The sequence below is a fragment of the Peromyscus californicus genome, unplaced genomic scaffold (assembly GCF_007827085.1).
Source record: "Peromyscus californicus insignis strain IS unplaced genomic scaffold, ASM782708v3 Scaffold_11__1_contigs__length_118956290, whole genome shotgun sequence".
NCBI lineage: Eukaryota > Metazoa > Chordata > Mammalia > Rodentia > Cricetidae > Peromyscus > Peromyscus californicus.
The window spans coordinates 83,381,554-83,402,631 of NW_026294402.1; the positions used below are offsets into that span (position 1 = coordinate 83,381,554).

The 21,078-nt window shown below is 39.8% G+C and overlaps 1 protein-coding gene across 1 annotated transcript; it reads left to right on the forward strand.

The window, feature by feature from the left end:
• Positions 1-15,117: 15,117 nt before the first annotated feature.
• LOC128105346 (tripartite motif-containing protein 43-like) lies at positions 15,118-20,053 on the forward strand. The gene is made up of 6 exons (XM_052730421.1): positions 15,118-15,627; positions 16,149-16,244; positions 16,790-17,020; positions 17,794-17,816; positions 18,192-18,289; positions 19,533-20,053. The coding sequence occupies exons 1-6, from the start codon at positions 15,220-15,222 to the stop codon at positions 20,051-20,053; spliced, it is 1,377 nt and encodes a 458-aa protein (XP_052586381.1). The 5' UTR covers positions 15,118-15,219.
• Positions 20,054-21,078: the final 1,025 nt, after the last annotated feature.

Below are 21,078 nucleotides of genomic sequence, written 5' to 3' on the forward strand. Positions count from 1 at the left end.
CAGCATGCCCTACTGGACTCTATAGGAGAGGATCCAGGACACAGCCAGATTGTACCTTCTGCTTGGCAGGCTGAAGCAGTGGGGAATGTATCAGTGAGGTGAAGTTTTGCATGGAGATTTGTAGCTGGAGTTTTCCTGCCTGGCCCACAGTCAGGACAAATCTCTCTCACCTGCCAGTCCCACAGCCGCTCAGACCCGACCAAGTAAACACAGAGACTTATATTGGTTACAAACTGTATGGCCATGGCAGGCTTCTTGTTAACTGTTCTTACAGCTTAAATTAATCCATTTCCATTAATCTATACCTTGCCACATGGCTCGTGACTTACCGGCATCTTCACATGCTGTTTCTCATCGTGGTGACTGGCAGTGTCTTTTCTGACTCAGCCTTCCACTTCCCAGCTCTATTCTCCTCCCTGTCCCGCCTACACTTCCTGCCTAGCCAATGGCCAATCAGTGTTTTATTTATTGACTAATTAGCAACACATTTGCCATACAGAACATCCCACAGCAGAGATTTGTGTACTACTCCTTCCAGGCATAATTGTAAAGAGGGATAGAAACAATGACACCAAACCCCACTGTCAGTTAAAGATGATTTGGGGGAGCTGGAGAGATGACTCTTTGATTAAGAGCACTGTCTGCTCTACCAGAGGACCAGATTTGAGTCCCAGGGCCCATATAGCTGCTGACAATGATCTGTAACTCAGTTCCAGGGTATCTGATGCCCTCTTCTGGTCTTGGCTGGCCGGCATGCAAGAGATATGGAGACATTCAAATGCAGGCAATACAGATGAAATAAACTTAAACATAAAAATATAATCTTTCCCACAACACCCATCCTTCCTACCTGTTACTTCCAAATCTCCCAGCCTCAGGTTCCAATCAGTAGCTCTTCTTGGAAATTGTGTGTATTCTGATGTAGTCTTGGAAAAAGTGTACATGTGGTGCTCACTTTTGATTGATGAATTGTGACAGAAGGAACTATCAACGGATCACAACTCTCTATAGTCAATGATATGAACCTGAGTACAAAGGTCATGTAGTGTGGGCCCAATAATGCAGAAGAAGCTAATCCTCTTCTGGCTGGTCCTGAAGAACTTATAACAGTACCTCCATGTTTCTGTTCAGTCTTTTTTTTCTAAACTCTTGAAGTACCAGCTTCTATTTATTTATTTGTTTGTTTATTTATTATGTATATAGTGTTCTACCTGCATGTACACCTGGGTGCCAGAAAAGTGCTCCAGATCTCATCATAGATGGTTGTGAGCCACCATGTGGTTGCTGGGAATTGAACTCCGGGTGTCTGGAAGCCAGTGCTCTTGAGTTCTGAACCATCTCTGCAGCCCTCATTCAATCTTTATATAAAGGGTACTCTATGGGTGGATGGCAGAGTGAGTAGTCTGGCCTCATTGAAGCACTTTCTGTAACCTAAGATGTCAAGGAACCAGTGGAAAGCTGAGGCTGATCTGGTGTGAACTGATATGACTGTATCTTCTGTAGGCAGAATGAGCCCACAGAATGATGCTTTTGAAGTACAACTCTGGGAGTTGAGAAAGGTATCAAGCACTGTAGCTCAAGGTAGGTAACTACATTGCATTCTGGGTCTACATTATCATGTGTACAAGGTGTCAGTGGAGACAGGAACAGAACAAAGGCTGTATATGAGCTCATTTCCAGCCTGTGCTCCTCACACTAGACTGACCTTTAGGGTGAATGAGTCAAAGGACACATTGACACCTATCTTGGAGCTTCTGACCTAGTACTTCTGGATTCATAGACTTTCTGTTCATAGCCAGTCATTGTTAGATTAGCTGGACAGCAGGCTGTAAGTCATTCTAATAAATCCTACTTCTATATCTATGTATAGAGAGATTTGCCTGCCTCTGCCTCATGAATGCTAGGATTAAAGGCATGTGTCACCACAGTCCTGCTTCTCCATGTATTTAAAAAAAAGGTAAAGAACAGCAAGTTGAGTGGGTAGAGAAAGGGGATGAATCTCGAAGAAATTGTAGTTGAGGTGAATATGACAAAATGAGTTGAAAAAATTCTCAAGTAATTATTAAGAATTTTTTAATGTTGATAATTGCTAAAACCACAGATTGTTGCCATTAACTGTGAAATTACAAAAGGAAAAGCAAAAACATAAGCACACCACAAAATATTTAGAAATAGTAAAATGTTGTAGCAACATTACTCTTTATTCTTTTATTATACAAGTTCTCACTGTATACCCTAGACAGGCCTTATTGTCTTAGGCCCACACTGGTGATTGCTATTCCAATGTAGCTTTCAATATTCTCTGCATTAATGTCAGGGGTTTTCCATTTCAGGGATAATCTCTAGGTACTAAATTCTGTAATAACCTTGAAAGAACAAGCTTTTTGAAATTGTGTTAGTAAATTCCCCAATGAACATGTCTTAATTTTTTGCTTTTGTAGCTCGCTTCTCTGAAAGCCCAAATTCAGTATTTGGTATTTCCAACACTCTTTTTATTTCTGCTTGGATATTACACTCAATTGTAAAGAAAGCTATTGCTTAATTTCTTCTGTTTGTAAGTTGTGCTTTTCAGATGTTCTTTAGGAGGTTGGTATTTTAGGTAGGATCCTACTTGGTAGTGCATAGTAGCTTCTAACTCACAGTAATTCTCAGGCCTCTAATCATGCAAGCTCAGGGAAAGTTACCTTTGCAGACAGGTGGGGGTTCAAAATCAATGTACAATCAATACCTACGTCCTCCTCAAATTTTGCTGTCATCTGATTTCATCAAGAATTCAAATTCTGCCAATCTGATTCATTGGCATTCTCCTGAGACATAAATATAATTTACCAGGATAGATAGGTGTGATGGTGACTGACATTTATGTGAACTTTATAACAAATATTGTATGCCATTTCCTCAGAAATCTAAGTTTTTCTTTTTTGTTTGCAGGGTTTGGATGACATGTTTAGAAAGTGAGTTTAGCCTTCAGTGCAAGCCAGGATACCCTGAAATATGCTATGAAATAGAACAAGCTGCCTTAGCAATGTGCAGATATCTTTCACATAGAAAATACTCAATTGTGTGTGTATGATGTGTTTGGGATTTTTTTATTTGATTTGTTATATTTATGTGTGTGTGAGTGTGCATCCACCTGTGCCATTGCTCATGTGTGCGGGTCAGAGCACAACTTTCAGGAGACAGTCTTCTTCTTCCATCAAGGGTCCTGTGGATTGAACTCAAATTGTCAGGCTTGTGTAACAAGAGATTTATTTATCCCCTGAGCCATTTGGCTGTACTTGGCGTGAGGTTTTTCCTAATCACTGTGATGATATCTTTAGCACCAGGTAGATCAATATTATCTTCTCCTTGCAGGAGTGAGTCAATGAAGCTCTGTATGCCCCAGACTATGAAACCAGAACTCAATGCCCTACCCATCACTTGACTGATTGAAAATTACAACCAATTCCAAGGTGTCTCCACTGATAAAATGACCAGAGGTCCCTCTCAATAATGTGATAACCTTTGCAATTGTTAAAATATTTTAACTTTCCAGAAACACAACTAGGTAAGTCACATTCTAATCCTATTTTTTCATGTGGTCATCTTACAAATAAACAAACATAAATGAATACCAATATCATGTTGTATGTGATAGTGGCTGAAAGAGAGTATCAGTTGTTCCTTGAGACATAAAGGATGGTTAAGTAATTCAGGACAGCCTAATTCAATTTTAGTGTACTCAATGATGGAGATATTTGATTATTTTCCTTAAAACTCTTCAGCAATTAATTTCTTCTACTAGATTTTACTCCATTAATTAAAAAAGGCTCCCTCCTCTACAGCATCTAACCATTCTGTTTCTTGTGGAAATCCTTGACTGTGATGTATTTGAGCCATACTTAACCTCAAGTCTTAGCCTTCTCTTTTTAAAATCCAAGAAGACTCTATGGACCTTGCTCCCCTGAGAAATGTAAATGGTCATTTTAACTAAAATGTTGATTCTTCCCACAGTACACATTTTCTTTGAACACATCACCATTATCCATCACAATGTGAACATATTTAATGCCATGAGAAGATTCAGTTTCAGACCATAAAGATACATCTGCAGATTATGCTGGATGCTATTTTGCTTCCTGGAGATCACAGAGCTTCATCTCAGGGAAATATTACTGCGAGCTGGATTGGAAGGACTCTTGGGACTGGGCTGTAGGGGTCTCTAAGGATTCCTTGTTAAGGAATAGAAACCAACTGATTGAATCTGAGGTTGCATTTTTTTAAAAAATTTATTTTGCAATACAATTCAGTTCTACATATCAGCCACGGATTCCCTTGTTCTCCCCCCTCCCGTCCCCCTCACCTTCCCCCCAACCCCCCCCCCCCCATTCCCATCTCCTCCAGGGCAAAGCCTTCCCCACAGACTGAGGTCAACCTGGTAGACTCAGTCCAGGTAGGTCTAGTCCCCTCCTCCCAGGCCGAGCCCAACAATCCTTCATAGGCCCCAGGTTTCAAACAGCCAACTCATGCAATGAGCACAGGACCCGGTCCCACTGCCTGGATGCCTCCCAAACAGATCAAGCCAATCAACTGTCTCACCCATTCAGAGGGCCTGATCCAGTGGGGACCCCTCAACCATTGGTTCATAGTTCATGTGTTTCCATTCATTTGGCTATTTGTCCCTGTGCTTTATCCAACCTTGGTCTCAACAATTCTCGCTCATATAAACCCTCCTCATTCTCGCTAATTGGACTCGCAGAGATCCACCCAGGGCCTAGTCATGGATCTCTGCATCCAGATCCCTCAGTAGTTGGATGAGGTTTCTAGCATGACAATTAGGGTGTTTGGCCATCCCATCACCAGAGTAGGTCAGTTCGGGCTGTCTCTCGACCATTGCTAGCAGTCTGTTGTGTGGGTATCTTTGTGGATTTCTGTGGGCCTCTCTAGCACTTTGCTTCTTCCTATTCTCATGTGGTCTTCATTTACCATGGTCTCCTATTCCTTGTTCTCCCTCTCTGTTGTTGATCCAGCTGGGATCTCCCGCTCCCCCAAGCTCTCTTTCCCTCGACCCTCGCCTTTCACTACCCCCACTCATGTCCAGGTTGTTCATGTAGATCTCATTCCATTTCTCTGTCATTGGGCGATCCCTGTGTCTTTCTTGGGGTCCTGTTTTCCAGGTAGCCTCCCTGGTGATGTGAGTAGCAGACAAGTCATCCTTGTTTCATGTCTTGTATCCTGCTATGAGTGAGTACATACCATGTTTGTCTTTCTGAGTCTGGGTTACCTCACTCAGGATGATTTTTTCTAGATCCATCCATTTGTCTGCAAACCTCATGATGCCATTGTTTTTCTCTGCTGAGTAGTATTCCATTGTGTATATGTACCACATTTTGTTTATCCATTCTTCAGTTGAAGGGCATCTAGGTTGTTTCCATGTTCTGGCTATTACAAACAATGCTGATATGAACATAGCTGAACAAGTGCTCTTATGGTATGGTTGAGCATTCCTTGGGTATATGCCCAGGAGTGGTATAGCTGGATCTTGGGGGAGATTGATTCCCAATTTTCTAAGAAAGCGCCATATTGATTTCCAAAGTGGTTGTACAAGCTTGCATTTCCACCAGCAGTGGAGGAGAGTTCCCCTAGCTCCACATCCTCTCCAGCATAAGGTGTCTTCAGTGTTTTTGATCTTAGCCATTCTGACAGGCGTAAGGTGGTATCTCAGAGTTGTTTTGATTTGCATTTCCCTGATGATTAGGGATGTTGAGCAATTCCTTAAATGTCTTTCAGCCATTTGAGTTTCCTCTGTTGAGAATTCTCTGTTTAGTTCTATAGCCCATTTCTTAATTGGACTGTTGGGCATTTTGATGTCTAATTTCTTGAGTTCCTTATATATTCTGGATATCAGTCCTCTGTCAGATGTGGGGTTGGTGAAGATTTTTTCCCATTCTGTAGGCTGTCGCTTTGATAAAGGTATTGGAGTGATCAGGAATACAGGGAACATACCTAAACATAATAAAGGCAATTTACAGCAAGCCAACAGCCAACATCAAATTAAATGGAGAGAAACTCAAAGCAATTCCACTAAAATCAGGAACGAGGCAAGGCTGTCCACTCTCCCCATACTTATTCAATATAGTACTTGAAGTTCTAGCCAGAGCAATAAGACAACATAAGGAGATTAAGGGGATACAAATTGGAAAGGAAGAAGTCAAGCTTTCCCTATTTGCAGATGACATGATAGTATACTTGAGCGACCCCAAAGATTCCACCAAGGAACTGATACAGCTTATAAACACCTTCAGCAACATAGCAGGATACAAGATCAACTCAAAAAAATCAGTAGCCCTCCTATATACAATGGACAAAGAAGCAGAGAAGGAAATCAGAGATACATCACCCTTTACTATAGCCACAAATGACATAAAATACCTTGGGGTAACACTAACCAAGCAAGTGAAGGACCTATATGACAAGAACTTTAAGTCCCTGAAAAAAGAAATTGAAGAAGATGTCAGAAAATGGAAAGATCTCCCATGCTCATGGATAGGCAGGACTAACATAGTAAAAATGGCAATCTTACCAAAAGCAAACTACAGATTCAATGCAATCCCCATCAAAATACCAACACAATTCTTCACAGACCTTCTTCATATGGAAAAACAAAAAACCCAGGATAGCCAAAGGAATCCTGTACAATAACACAACTTCTGGAGGCATCATGATCCCTGACTTCAAGCTCTACTATAGAGCTACAGTAATAAAAACAGCTTGGTACTGGCATAAAAACCGACATGTGGACCAATGGAATCGAATTGAAGACCCTGACATTAATCCGCACACCTATGAACATATAATTTTTGACAAAGAAGCCAAAAGTGCACAATGGAAAAAAGTAAGCATCTTCAACAAATGGTGCTGGCAAAACTGGATATCAACATGTAGAAGGCTGCAAATAGATCCATATCTATCACCGTGCACAAAACTTAAGTCCAAGTGGATCAAGGACCTCAACATAAATCCAGCTACTCTGAACCTGCTAGAAGAGAAAGTAGGAAGTAGTCTTGAACGCATTGGCATAGGAGACTACTTCCTAAATAGAACACCAGTAGCACAGACTCTGAGAGAAACAATCAATCAATGGGACCTCTTGAAACTGAGAAGCTTTTGTAGAGCTGAGGTTGCATTTCTTCTTGTGTGTGTAGGAGGGTAATCCTTGCAGTCTCCTCACCACAAGCCCAGTATTCCAGCTCTATATAGAAAAGCCACTGGGCTGGGTTGGGTAGCTCCCTGATTGTGAGGATGGATGTTTAAGTTTTGGGCATGTTGCCAAGAGTTTCCTCATATACTTGTATCCTCCTGACATCTTCAATTATCCTGTCAAGCCTTACCTCTCCAGTGGCCACATATGAGCATATGAAGCTGTATTCCAGTACTTAATACTTTTCAAGTATTTCCTGCTGTAATGTTACCTCATTTATTGCTATGAAATATTAAAAGACTATTAAATGAAAATATGTTTCCTTTGCATCCATGGTCCACATATTTCCCAAAGAGCACTTCATTTCAAAGTAGTTTTTATTTGTTTGTTTGTTTTCACATATTTGCTAAAAGTACTAATTTATTAATTAGGCTTAGAGTATAAAAGGGATACTAGTCTTAGGAACTAAGGGTCTAGTTTAGAGTTAGAAAGCTCTTTTAATGTCAGTTTGACTTAGGCTATTTTGATTTTTTGTGACATGGTTTCTCTATGTAGACTTGGCTCTCCTCTACACATCCTAGTAGTAGGAGTAAATTTGTGTACCATCAACACTTGAAAAAAAATTCTTTTTCTTTCTTTCTTACTTTCTCTCTCTCTCTCTCTCTCTCTCTCTCTCTCTCTCTCTCTCTCTCTCCCTCCCTCCCTCCCTTCCTTCCTTCCTTCCTTCCTTCCTTCCTTCCTTCCTTCCTGTCTTTCTTTCATTTTTACTTGCTTGCTTTTATTTGTTATTTGAGATAGGGTTTCTTAGTGTAGCCTTGTCTGTTCTGGACCAGGCTATAGACCAGGCTGTCCTTGAAGTCAAAGAGATATTCCTGTCTCTGATTCCCAGTGCTGGGATTAAAGGCTTATGTTACCATCACAAGAAAGATACCCCTCTCTTTATTCAGGTTGTTGGTTCAAGACTGGGTTTCTCTCTGTAGCCTTGGTTGTTGTAGAACTTGAACTGTAGACCAGGCTGGCCTCAAACTCACAAAGATCTGTCCACTCTGCCTCCCAATTCCTAAGAATTTTTATTAAGAAAAATTTTCCCTTAGTTGTACACACCAATCAAATATCCCCCTCTTCCCTCCTCTTACTCCCCAGCCTCCCTCTCCCAACCCACCCTCCAGTGTCCTCCACAAGAAGGCAAGGCCTCCCATGAGGAGTCTCATCCAGTAGAGGCAAGTCCAAGACCATCCTCCTGCCTCAAGGCAACACATGGTGTCCCATCAAAGGTAGTGGGCTCCAAAAAACCTGCTCATGTACCAGGGATAGATTCTGATCCTACTACCAGGTCGTCCTTCCAAACAGATCAAGCTACACTACTGTCTAGCCATGCAGAGGGTAGCCTAGACCAGTCCCATGCAGGCTCCACAGTCATTGATCCAACTTTCATGAGTTCCCATTAGTTTGGTTTGGTCGTCTCTACAGGTTTTCCCATTATGATCCTGAGGCACTTGGTCATAGAATCCCTCTTCTCTCTCTTCGACTGGACTCCTAGAGCTCTGCATGGTGCTTAGCTGTGAATCTTTGGATCTGCTTCCATCAGTCATTGGAGAGAAGCTCTGTGATGACAGTTAGGGTATTCACCGGTCTGATCACTGGGCTAAGCCTGTTCAGTTCAGGCACCCTCTCCACTATTTCTAGTACTCCAACTGGGGTCATGCTTGGGGATTCCTGGCAGCTTTCCTAGCACCAGGTTTCTCTCTATTCCCATGTATTTCCCTCTATCATGGTATTTCTTTCATTGCATTCCCACTCCATCCCTGTTCTATCTCAACCGTCCCATTTTCTTATATCCTCATCCCATATCCCATACTCTCCATTTCCCACTCCTCATCCCCAGTTTACTCATGTAGATCTCATCTATTTCCCCTTCCCAGGGCAATCTATGCATCCCTCTTTGGGTCTTCCTTGTTAGTTAGCTTCTCTGGAGTTGTGGGTTGTTGTCTGATTATCCTTTGCTTTAAATCTAGAACCCACTTATGTGTGAGTACCATAGCATGTTTGTACTTCTAAGTCTGGGTTACCTCACTCAGGATGACATTTCCTAGTTCCATCCATTTGTCTGCAAATTTCATGATGTCATTGTTTTTCTCTGCTGAGTTGTATGCCATTGTGTATATGTACCATATTTTCTTAATTCATTCTTCAGTTGAGGGGCATCTCGGTGGTTTCCAGACCCACAATTCTTCAGAGATCTTGAAAGGAGAGTTAACAGATTCATATGGAAATACAAAAAACAAACAAACAAAGAAACCAAACAAACACAAGTACAAACAAACAGGCAAAAACCCAGGAAAACTTAAACAATCATGAACAATAAAAAAAACCGTTGCATATATCACTATCATTGTTCAAATTGTGTTAAAGGGCTATAGTAATAAAAATCTGTTTGGTGTTGACATAAAAATAGACACATTGATCAATGGAAACAAAATGAAGATCTACACATAAATACATAAACTTATGGACAATGGACATTGGAATTTTTATTAATAAAAAAGTCGAAAAACAATATTAAATGAAGACAACATCTTTAATAAGTGTACCTGGTCAAACTGTATGGCCTCATGTAGAAGACTCTAAATACATCATTATTTATCACCCTGTATAGAACTCAACCCTAAATAGATCAAAGACCTCAGCCGGATACATTGTATATTATAGAAAAGAAATTGGGGAATAGCCTTGAACTCACTGGAACAGGAAAGATTTCTGAACAGAACACCAATAGCACTGGCACTAAGAACAATAATTAATAAATGGGACCTCATGAATCTGAAAAGCTTCTGTTTGGCATAGGATACCATCACTGGGACAAAGTGGCAGCCTACAGAATAGGAAAAGAAGTTTAACTACTACACAACCAATAAAGGGCTAATACCTAAAACATATAGAGAACTAAAAAGACTGAATATCAAGAAAACAATTAACCCCGTTATAAATGGAGAATAGATCTAAACAGAGAATTCCCAAGGGAGGAAACACATCAACCTCCACTTCAGGATGCCTTCATCCTGTAGCCTCTCTTCCTCATCCTGATAAGGATCAGGGAGCTCCACATAAAGCTTAGTTCACATCCCAAGTTTTCCTGAAAAGAACCAAATCATCGAACTTCTTTTGCCCTAGTGTTCTCAAAGGCAGATTCTAAATGGCTTCAACTAGGCTTAAGGCTTTCCAGGATTTGGCTGTGACTTTAGAGGTAAACAAAATTGACTAAGGGGAACTAAGAGGCTTCATCTCCTGGTCTTCAATCAGGTCACACCTGTTACTGTAGTGATTTTAATTCAAACACTAGAAGATGCTACATAGAAGCCACAGTATGAATGATAGCACAGGTCATGACACCATCAATAGGATTCCTGCTCACTCCAGTTAGGAATAATCCCATCTGAACCATATTTATAGCTAGAAGTCTAAATAAACTTTACATACAGGAAATCTTCACCAGTCTGCCAACTCCAGTTCCCTCACCCAGCACTTAATGTGTAAGTTGCATGTAATATTATCATCTTTCTTACCAATATTTTACACACTCCTTGGAACCTGTGTTAAGATACCCATTATCATTCCTTGTGCTCTCTAAATACTAAACACATCTCAATGTTGACAACTGGCATGGCAAATAATATTAAACACTTTTTCTTAGTCTTCTTAGTAGTTGTTCCTGTCATTGCCTTGAATTCACAATCCCTGAAACAACTTATCCTTGATTTGGTTGTATTATTAAAGTGAAGAATACATTAGATTTCAGATCAATTAAGAAAAACCCAGTCATGCTTATTTACAAGAACATAAAAAGGAAGCGATCAGCAATACAGGCAGACACTCACAGAATACCACAACTGGACAGAATGTAAAAATCAAGAGATCATGGGGATCTGAACCCCAACAGATACCTCTATCCTACATTAATGGCTCCAGAAATATTGTGGAAGAGGGGACAGAAAGACAGTGAGAGCCAGAATACCAGGAAGTGTGCTGTGAAACATTCTCTCCCAGAAATGGCTGCATAAACAAGACCAGAACAATGAATATGTTGATATGAATGTGGGAAATTTGAGAGTCCCATCCCTAGACAAAGAATTAGGCTCTATTAGGGATGAGCTCCCTAACTGATCATCCAACACAAAGTGGTCAGCCCTTCTCATGGCTATTTCTTGTTGTCAATTTGACTACTTGTGGAATTAACTAAAACCCAAGAGGTAAGTGTAGCAACCACCCTGAATGTAGAAGAACAAAACTAAATGAATATTGGCACATGAGAGAGAAAGAGAAAGAGAAAGAGAGAGAGAGAGAGAGAGAGAGAGAGAGAGAGAGAGAGAGAGAGAGAGAGAGCTACAAGGCTGGATGTATCAGTTAGTCTTCAGTATACTTTGAAATCTGTAGCATGAATTTTAAAAGTTCTTATTAATAAAATCAAACCTGAGCCAGGTATTGGGGTGAACATTGGAAGATCAGAGAGACAGAACAGGCCACAGCCACCTCACCTCGCCAGTTCCTCAGCTAATCCTGTTTCCTCAGACTGGAAGCCTCTGAGTCCTCATCCAAAATGAATCTCAGCTGAACTGCTGCTCCAAAGCCTGAAACCTTAACAAGCTAAAAGCTTCTAGTTTCTGGTCTTCACGCCTTATATATCTTTCTGTTTTTGCCATCACTCCCTGGGATTAAAGGTTCCCTTCTTGGGATTAAAGGTGTGTGTCACCATACCTGGCTGTTTCCAACGTGGCCTTGAACTCACAGAGATCCAGAGGGATTTCTACCTTGGAATGCTAGGATTAAAGGTGTGAGTGCCACCATTTTCTAGCCTTTGTATCTAGTGGCTGTTCTGTCTCTGACCCCAGATAAGTTTATTAGGGTGCACAATATTTTAGGGAACACAATACCACTACAGAAATTCTCCCCTAAAATAGGCTCTTATACGAGTGATGGATGAACTTTTCAGTGAGAGTGAGAGCAAAAGAACAAAGAGCAAAGATGTGAGAGTTTCCTTCTTCCATGTCCTTTTACATAGGCTGCCATCAGTTAAGATTTAAGGTGGATTCCTACACCTCAAACATCTGAGTTTAGGTGGGGCTTCCCACCTAAACTTCAAATGATTCAATCAAGAAGATTCCCTACAAGAAAAATCAGAGACACTTGGGTTTTAGTTAATCAAGTATCTTTTTTTATTCAGACATGGTTTCTCTGTGGATTGTTGGAGCACAGCTTTGAATTCATTTTGTCGATCAGGCTAGCCTCTAGCTCACAGAGATCTGCCTGATCTGCCTCCAGAATGCTAGGATTGAAGGTATGTGCCACCACTGCCTGGCTTCCCCAAGTATTTATTAAAAAAAGAAAAAAGAAAAGGACAGTTGAGTGGGTAGAGAAAGGGATGAATCTCAAAGAAATTGCAGTTGAGGTAAATATGATAAAAATGAGTTGAACAAAATTCTAAAAAAATTTTGAGAAAAAATGTTGATATTTGCTAAAATCACAGATTGATATCATTAACTGTAAAATTACAAAAAGAAAAGCAAAAATATTAGCACACCACAAAATATTTAGAAACATGAAATATTAGGGCAAAATTTCTCTTTATTTATTTTTTTAGAAAAGTTCTCACTCTATATCCTTGAACTAAAACTCCTGCATCAGCAGCCCATTCTCTAGCACTCTGTGGATTAAAGGTGTGAGCTACCATACCCAGCTAAGCAGGAACTCAGGAAACCTTGTTGTGTAGTTTTGATTGTGGATACTTGCCATAGAGTTAATTCAATCTTCCATCCATTTAGAATACTGCTATTTACAGAAGCTCACCTACAGCAAGCATTAGTAAAAGCAACACGGGAGGAAGTGGGCGTGGTCTTTAGAGAGTATATAAGGACACACCAGGGTCCAGCCAGGTCCATTCTTCTCTAGACCAGACAGAGTGAGTCTCCATATATTCTGGCTCTTAGACTGCTAGATCTATCTCCTCCACATACTGAGGATCATACCCCAGAGCTGAACTAATATTGCTGTGTCTCCACAAAACACTGCTGAGGCTGGAGACTATTTCTTGGGTGAGTGCACAATTTAAGATTGAAAGTCATTGTCGTTTTCTATTTGAATTTATTATGAAACTGAGGTTTTTGCTTAAAAATGTTTAAAATTTGGCTATTTTCGAAAGAGCTTTTGCTCCCATAAGGTCATCTTGCTTTGTATATATACTGTGAGTTACAGCTATAGATAATTTTAGTTTATTCATTCACAGTCTTTCTTTGCTCTGATATTCCGCTTTTCAATTTTGATCTTTCTCTAAATTTTGAGAATATTTATAGAGTATTTCTTTATGTAGTTCACAGATGTGAGATCAACACTTCTAAAATAATTTTACAAGTATAATATATAAAAATAATTGCTCTGAACAGATTGATAATTACTAGTATTTAGATATACATTCTATGAATATTATGTATAAAAGTGAAAACTCATTATTTAGCAAAGGAAAATATTTTATTATTTTCCTGTTGTTGTAAACTACAGGAAAACATCACAGTGTGAAATAACGCTTGATAATAGTTTACCATCTTCGAAAAACTGGCTCTACCTGCTATTGGTTGATTTGCTACGTTGGAAGTATACATGTGATTAAATCAGAGAAAACTAATCACAATATTGTATTCAGGAAAGTAGATACTAATTATAATCTGGTGCAATTTTTTAATTCTGCATTCAGTTTTCATTATTTCTGTAAATTCATAAATTATTTTGGAAAGAAGTATCTAATGTACAGGAAAAAAATACTAAATGGGGACATCAGGTAAGTTAAGGAAGGCAGCATTTGAGTCTCCATCTCTTTGCTAAAATAATCTTGACAATGAGTATTAGTATTGTTTTGGAGGTAAATAGGACCACCAGCTAAAGCCATGGAGTCCATTTGCTTCAGACCACAAAAGCTAAAGTTATTTGAGGGATGTTTATCTCAGTCAATCCAAGATTATTTTTTTGTGTAGACCTTCAAAGAGAAGGAACAATGGGCCCCTGTTGATTAAATAGGAAATTCTGCTATAGTCATGAGAGCCTCATTTATGCCTCAAGGTTCATCCCATAAACTGAAGCCAGGAACTGTATCTTTGATAAACAAGTTTCCACAGAGAGTACCCTAGAATAGAACTTGATGGGATTTAGGATAGATATGGAAACCTCTGGGGATGTCTGTGAAGGATTATTGAGGGGTAGATTCACTACAGTTGGTAAGATCCACACTAAATGCTCATGAGATCACTTGACCATTTCATGGTTTGAGGTCTCAAACTAATGAAAAGGGAACAGGAGCTGAGCAGCAAGTGTTCCTTGCTTTCTTCTTGCTGATTTTGGATGCAATGAGACCAGCTCCCTCAAGGTCCTGCCACCATTTCTTCCCCACAATGATGGACATATCCTTGAATTATGACCCCCCTAATTCTAATTCTTGTTAACTGTTTGCATCAGAAAGAAGACAAGTAACTAATGTTGCCTTCAGGTGTCAAGGGGCGTGATAATAGGATGTGAAGGACTAAGATGCTAAAATCAGAAATTAAGCAAAGCATTTACTAGGGACCATGTGAAAAAGGGAGTGTTTTCTTGGATAGCCAACAAAGAAGGGTGTGTTTAACCTACCTATGTCTGTAGTGAAAGGCCAACACGTGGACTTGAAGGAGTTTGATCACTCTAGTGTATATTTATTTATAAACACTTGGAAAGCATGTCTCAGACCAGCAACCAAGACACCAATTTGAAGGGAGTCTCCAAAGAAGATGCAGGTGGAATGGCTCCGAAGGACATCAGATTAATCTATATTTCTGTCAAGAAGAGTGAAAGAGGAAAGATCAGCAACTGCAATCCTATACTTATCTTGATTTTTTGTTCCTGGAAAATGAAGCCTGCTTTGCCATAAACAGAAATAAATCACAACTTGCATCAGTTTTTGTGCTGTTTCTGGCTTCTCTGGGGTCAAATAATAGCAATTCTTCTGCTTTTCTTCCTTCAGAAAAATGGAGTCAGACATCTCACAAGCCTTCCAGAAAGAACTCACCTGCTTCATCTGCCTGAGGTGCCTGACAGACCCAGTCACCATAAGCTGTGGTCACAGCTTCTGTCGAGCCTGCCTCCACCTTTCCTGGGAAGATATCCAACCTCCTGTCCGATGCCCTAAGTGTAAGGAACCATCACAGAAGGACTTGAGAACCAACATTGTTTTGAAGAAGCTGGTGTCCATTGTCAGACAAGCCAGCCTCATGAAGGACCTGAGCTCTGAGGAGCAAAAGTGTGTGACCCACGAGGATACTAAGAGGATCTTCTGTGCTGAGAACAGGATCTTTCTCTGTCCACTCCGCTCATACTCCCATGAGCACAGAGGACACAGACACTGTCCCATTGAAGCAGCTGCTGAGGATCAAATGGTAAGTGATGCTTCTGAGAGAACTTGCAAGCTGGAGAGAGGTAGGCTTAGAAAACCACAGGAAGATGCTGGTTCTCATTATGACAAAGGCATTGTTTTCAGAATGGTGGCACTTTATTAACATCTACTGAAGAAAGGGTGACTAGGATTGTAAACATCCTTTAGGGTACCCTGAGTGTAAAGATCATTTGTACTTTATGATACATTATGCCCAGGTCACTGGAAAGTGCAACACTAACTTCTTATCTTTTAAAATGTCTATGACTGGAGACTAAATTAGGAAAAGTACATGGGAGTCAGGTATAGTCAAGCATGTAGTCAAAATTATTCATTACTATACCTGAGCAAAAGGATAAGCTGCCTTTTCTAATTCTATGTTCTATTTCAAAATTCATAGTTACAGAAAGAAAAAAAATGAAGGATTTTTGATTCTGGTACTCTCACTACAATAATTGTATTAATTGCCCAAGAGTCTATCAGTTATATTTTTCAGAATTGATATTCATTGTTTTTTTTTTACAGGATAAACTTTTGAAGCAAATGGCATCTTTATGGGAGAAGGTCCAAGAAAATCAAGAGAATTTAGAGGCAGAGAACAAAATGAGAACCCTTTGGACGGTGAGTATGAGAACCATACTTAAAATCAGCTTGATGCAGATATTTTCAAAATTTGCCATTCAAGATTTAAATATGAGGCCTAGGATATGATACTTGGAATATGTGTCCTGCTCACCTCTAATTCTGAGTGTATAATATATCTCTGCTCTCAGAAGGAATGGTCTGCCTCTGGCTGAAGTGTCTGGGACTGAGTGAATTGCTGATGGTTCTGCACATTGCTTTAGATTTTATGACTACACCATGAATTCTAATTACTACATGCAGAGTTTCATATCTTTGTGAACATATGAATGATCAATCCTTTCTTCAGGCACCTCTGCACCTCTAATATAGGTGTAAATGCATCTTAGGGTTGGATTGCCTGTGTAATTATTAAGGAAGTTATAAATGAAACTAAGGCATTTACATTTTCTGAGGTGTGGATAGAGTCAATCAGTATATGCATCAGAGTTATACAAGTCATGTGGAATTTAACCATAAGAGGATGGAATGAGGGAGGACAAGATATTTTGCAAAGATGATTGGGAATGTCCCTTTTTCTTCAGGACTACCTGACTTTTCGTGAAGAAATGATCAGGACAGAGTATAGGAAACTGCATCCACTCCTCTGTGAAGAGGAAGAGAAACACATTGAGTCTATGAGAAATGAAGGCCAATGTGTTTTAGAGAAACTCAGGACAAGTGAAGCCATGATGGTCCAAAAGAGAAAAGAACTAAGAGAAATGTACCAGGAGCTGATGGCAATGTCCCAGGAGCCATATGTGGTCCTGCTGCAGGTGAGCATGGAGGAGTGCAGGAAGAGGCTTTATTGTCTGAGGCCCACAGTGGTGATTTTTATATTAGGTAGCTTTCAACATTTGCTGCATTTTTTAAGGGAGTTTCCTTTTCAGAAATTTTCTGGAGAAACAAAATTCTGTAATAATCTTGAAAGAAGAAGCTTTTTGAAATTATGTCCATAGATTCTCCCAGGATTATGTCCTAACTTTTGGCTTTTGTGCCTTGCTTTTCTGATAACTGAAATTCAGTGATTTCTGATTCCAACATTCTTTACATCTATTTTTATATTGTGCACAATATTAAAGTAATCTATGGCTTAGTTTCTTCTGTTTGAGCACTGTGTTTTGAGTCCTTTAGGAGGTTGGCATTTTGAGAAAGGATCCTATTTGGTAGTACATGATACCTTGCAACTCACAGTAATGCTCAGGCCTCTAACCCTGCAATTCCGAAATACACATGTGAAGCACCATGCAGGGGAGTGGCTACCCTTTTGAAGTATCCTTAGCTAAAGTATCCCTATGGCTTATAGACATTTGGGGGTTCAAAAGCAATGTACAGTCGATACCCTATTCCTTCTCAAATTTTACTCTTTAGTCTGATTTCATCAAGAATTCGAGTTCTGCTAATCTATTTGGTTGGCATCATCTTAAGACATGAATATAATTTACCAGGATAGATTGGTGTGATCGTGACTGACATTTATATGTACTTTAGAAACAAACATTGTATTTCATTTCTTCAGATATCTAAGCTTTTTTTGTTTTCTTTGCAGGGTTTGGACGATATGTTCAGAAGGTGAGTTTAGCCATCAGTGCAAGTCAGGATACCCAAAAATATGCTATAAAAGTGTCCAAGTTGCCTTAGGAAATGCAGATATCTTTTATATAGAAAATACTCAATTGTTTTTGTGTGATATTTTTGGGATTCTTTTATTTGTTTTGTTATTTTTGTGTGTGTGTGAATGTGTGTGCATGTACATGCACATGTGTGCAGTTCAGAGGACTACTTTCAGGAGACAGTCTTCTTCTTCCATCAAGGCTCCAAGGATTGAACTCAAGTTGTCAGGCTTGTATCACCTGAGGTGTTTGGCTGAACTTGGAATGAAGTTTTTCCTAATCACTGTGTGATATATTTAGCACCACACAGATCAATATTTTCTTTTCCTTGCAGGAGTGGGTCAATGCAGCTGAGCATGCCGCAGGCTATTCAGCCAGAACTCAGTGCCTTACCCATCACTGGACTGACTGAAAGTTACAACCAGTTCCAAGGTGAGTGTCTTCACTGATAAGATGATGAGAAGTACCCTCCAGTATTGAGATATCCTTTGCAAACACAAATATTTAACTCCCCAGAAATATGTCTATGTAAATCATATTCTATTATTAATGAATCACAAGGTCATCTTACAAAGAAACCAACAAACAGAAATGCACACTAATATCACGTTGTTTATAATAGTGGCAGAGAAGAGACTATCATTTATTCCTTTAGTAGAATGGTTACTTAACTCTGGACAGTATAATTCAAACTAAGTGCAGGAGGTGATGGAGATATTTGATTATTTTCCTTTCAATGTGTTAGAATTTAATTTCTTACATTGCATTTTACTCCACAGATTAAAAAATACACAAGATAAAGAGGTGCACACTAGTAATCCCAGCATCAAAAACCTAGTGTATGGAGGACTGCCAATGAGTTTGAGGACAGTCTGGTCAACATATTGAGTTCTATGCCAGTCTAGGACAACTAGAAAGACCCTGTCACCAAAGGAACAAAAAAAAATCATAAGGGGCTGGAGAGATGGCTCAGAGGTTAAGAGCACTGACTGCTCTTCCAGAAGTCCTGAGTTCAATTCCCAGCAACCACATGGTGGCTCACAACCATCTGTAATGGGATCTGGTGCCCTCTTCTGGCCTGCAGTTATGCATGCTGTATACATAATAAATAAATCATTAAAAAAAAATCATAAAATAACTTAACAGACAAAGCCATGTATCATGAGCAATGAAAATGAAACAAATTGATAGGACATGAGGCAGTGTCTAAATCCCCCTCATACATCTAAATGTGAATTGTAACCTCACAGAGAAAGAGTATCAGAGGATCCAGAGGTTAAAGGAGGAGAGATACATTCAGGGATCCACTTCTAGAGCATATTTAGATTCTCCTTGAGTACAAATATGCTCAGTTAGATGCAAATAAAAACACCAATATGAAAGTTATCACTACTTATATCTACATAAAAATAACTTTTCATATAGATCCATGAGCACAGCCTTTTCTCTGGCCCTTACTGCAATGCACACATCTTCCCTTAGGCAGGTGTAATTTAAAGTCTTTTCAGCCTGCTACCACTCTTTTCTTGTGGAAATCCTTGACATTGTTGTATTTGAGCCAAATTTAATCTCAGGTCTTAACATTCTGTTTTTAAAATCCATGAAGATTCTATGGACTGCTCTCATCTGAGAATGTAAACTGTCATTTTACCTAAAATGTTGTTTCTTCTCACAGTGACCATTTTCTTTGATAACGTAACCATGTTGCATTACAACATGAACCTATTTAATGCCATGAGAAGATTGAGCTTCAGACCTCACCATAAAGATACAACTACAGATTTTATTGGATGCTATTTGGCTTTTTGGGGATCACAAAGCTTCATCTCAGGGAAATATTACTGGGAGGTTGATTTGGAGGACTCTTGGGACTGGGCTGTAGGGGTCTGCAAGAATTCCTACTTAAGGAATAGAGACCAACGGATTGAATCTGAGGGTGAATTTCTTCTTGTGTGTGTGAAGGAGGGTAATCATTACAGTCTCCTCACCACATGCCCAGTACTCCAGCACTATATAGAGAAGCCACTGGGCCGAGTTGGTGTGTTCCTTGATTGTGAGGATGGATGTTTAAGTTTTGTGAATGTTGCAAAGAGTTCCCTCATATACAGGTACCCTCCTTGCACCTTCAATTACCCTATCTGCCCTTTCTTCTCCAGTGGGGAAATTGTAATCCAGCACCATATTGTTTTTTTTTAAGTGCTCCCTACTGTAATGTTACCTCATTTATTGCTATTAAATATTAAAATACTATTAAAGGAAATAATGGTCGACTATGTTATGTTTATTCTGTGGTCCACATATTCCACAAAGAACGTTTCCTTTCATAGTGATTTTTTTCATTTTTCTTTATTATGAAATTTTCTATTCACTCTACATACCACCCACAGATGCCTGCTCATCCCTTTTTCACCCCCCAGCCTTTCCCCCGATGCCACCCCACATCCCCACATCCCTCAAATCAAGGTCTTCCAAGGTGGGGGAACAGTGCCCAGCACTCAGAGCCTAGGCAGATCCAAGCCCCTTCCCACTGCACCAAGGCTGCACAAGGCATCACACCACAGGCACCGGATTCCCAGTGTGGTCTTTAGAGACTACATGAAGGACACCTAAGAAGGAATAGAAGGAGAAAATGATGTATTTTCATTCCCACCAAGAACGTACAAGAAATAAAACAAAATAACAGGGCATCGAAGTGCAAAGCAATCAATACTATCTGAATGAAATGCTGGAGATATTGCCCGGTGGTGGAGGAGTAAGTCTTTAATCCCAGAACTTGGGAGGCAGAGGCAGGTGGATCTCTGTTAGGTCCAGTTCAGACTGTTCCACACAGTTACTTCCAGGAGAGCCAGGCTACATAGAAAAAACCAGTCTCTGATAAGAAAAATGTTGCAGGTTTTGAACTGCTTCACATCCACAGCATTTCCAGCTCTCTAGGGGGTTAACTTGAACTCTAGACAGGCTGGGACCAAGGATTCTTTGAACTCTAATGTCACTGTACATTGTTGGAACTGAAATAATGTGATACATATGGAATGATTTTTTTTAAGGGAAGACAGGTTTATCCTTGCTAACAATTTGAGATGAAACCATTCAATATAAGAGGCTGGGGTGTGATGGAAGGCGGGAATGGCTTGAAGCTCTGTTTCCAGGAGTGTAGGACTGTTTACTAGAATCTCCATGGACCAGGTAGGATAAAGGGGGCAGGAAACAGAGCTCATCTC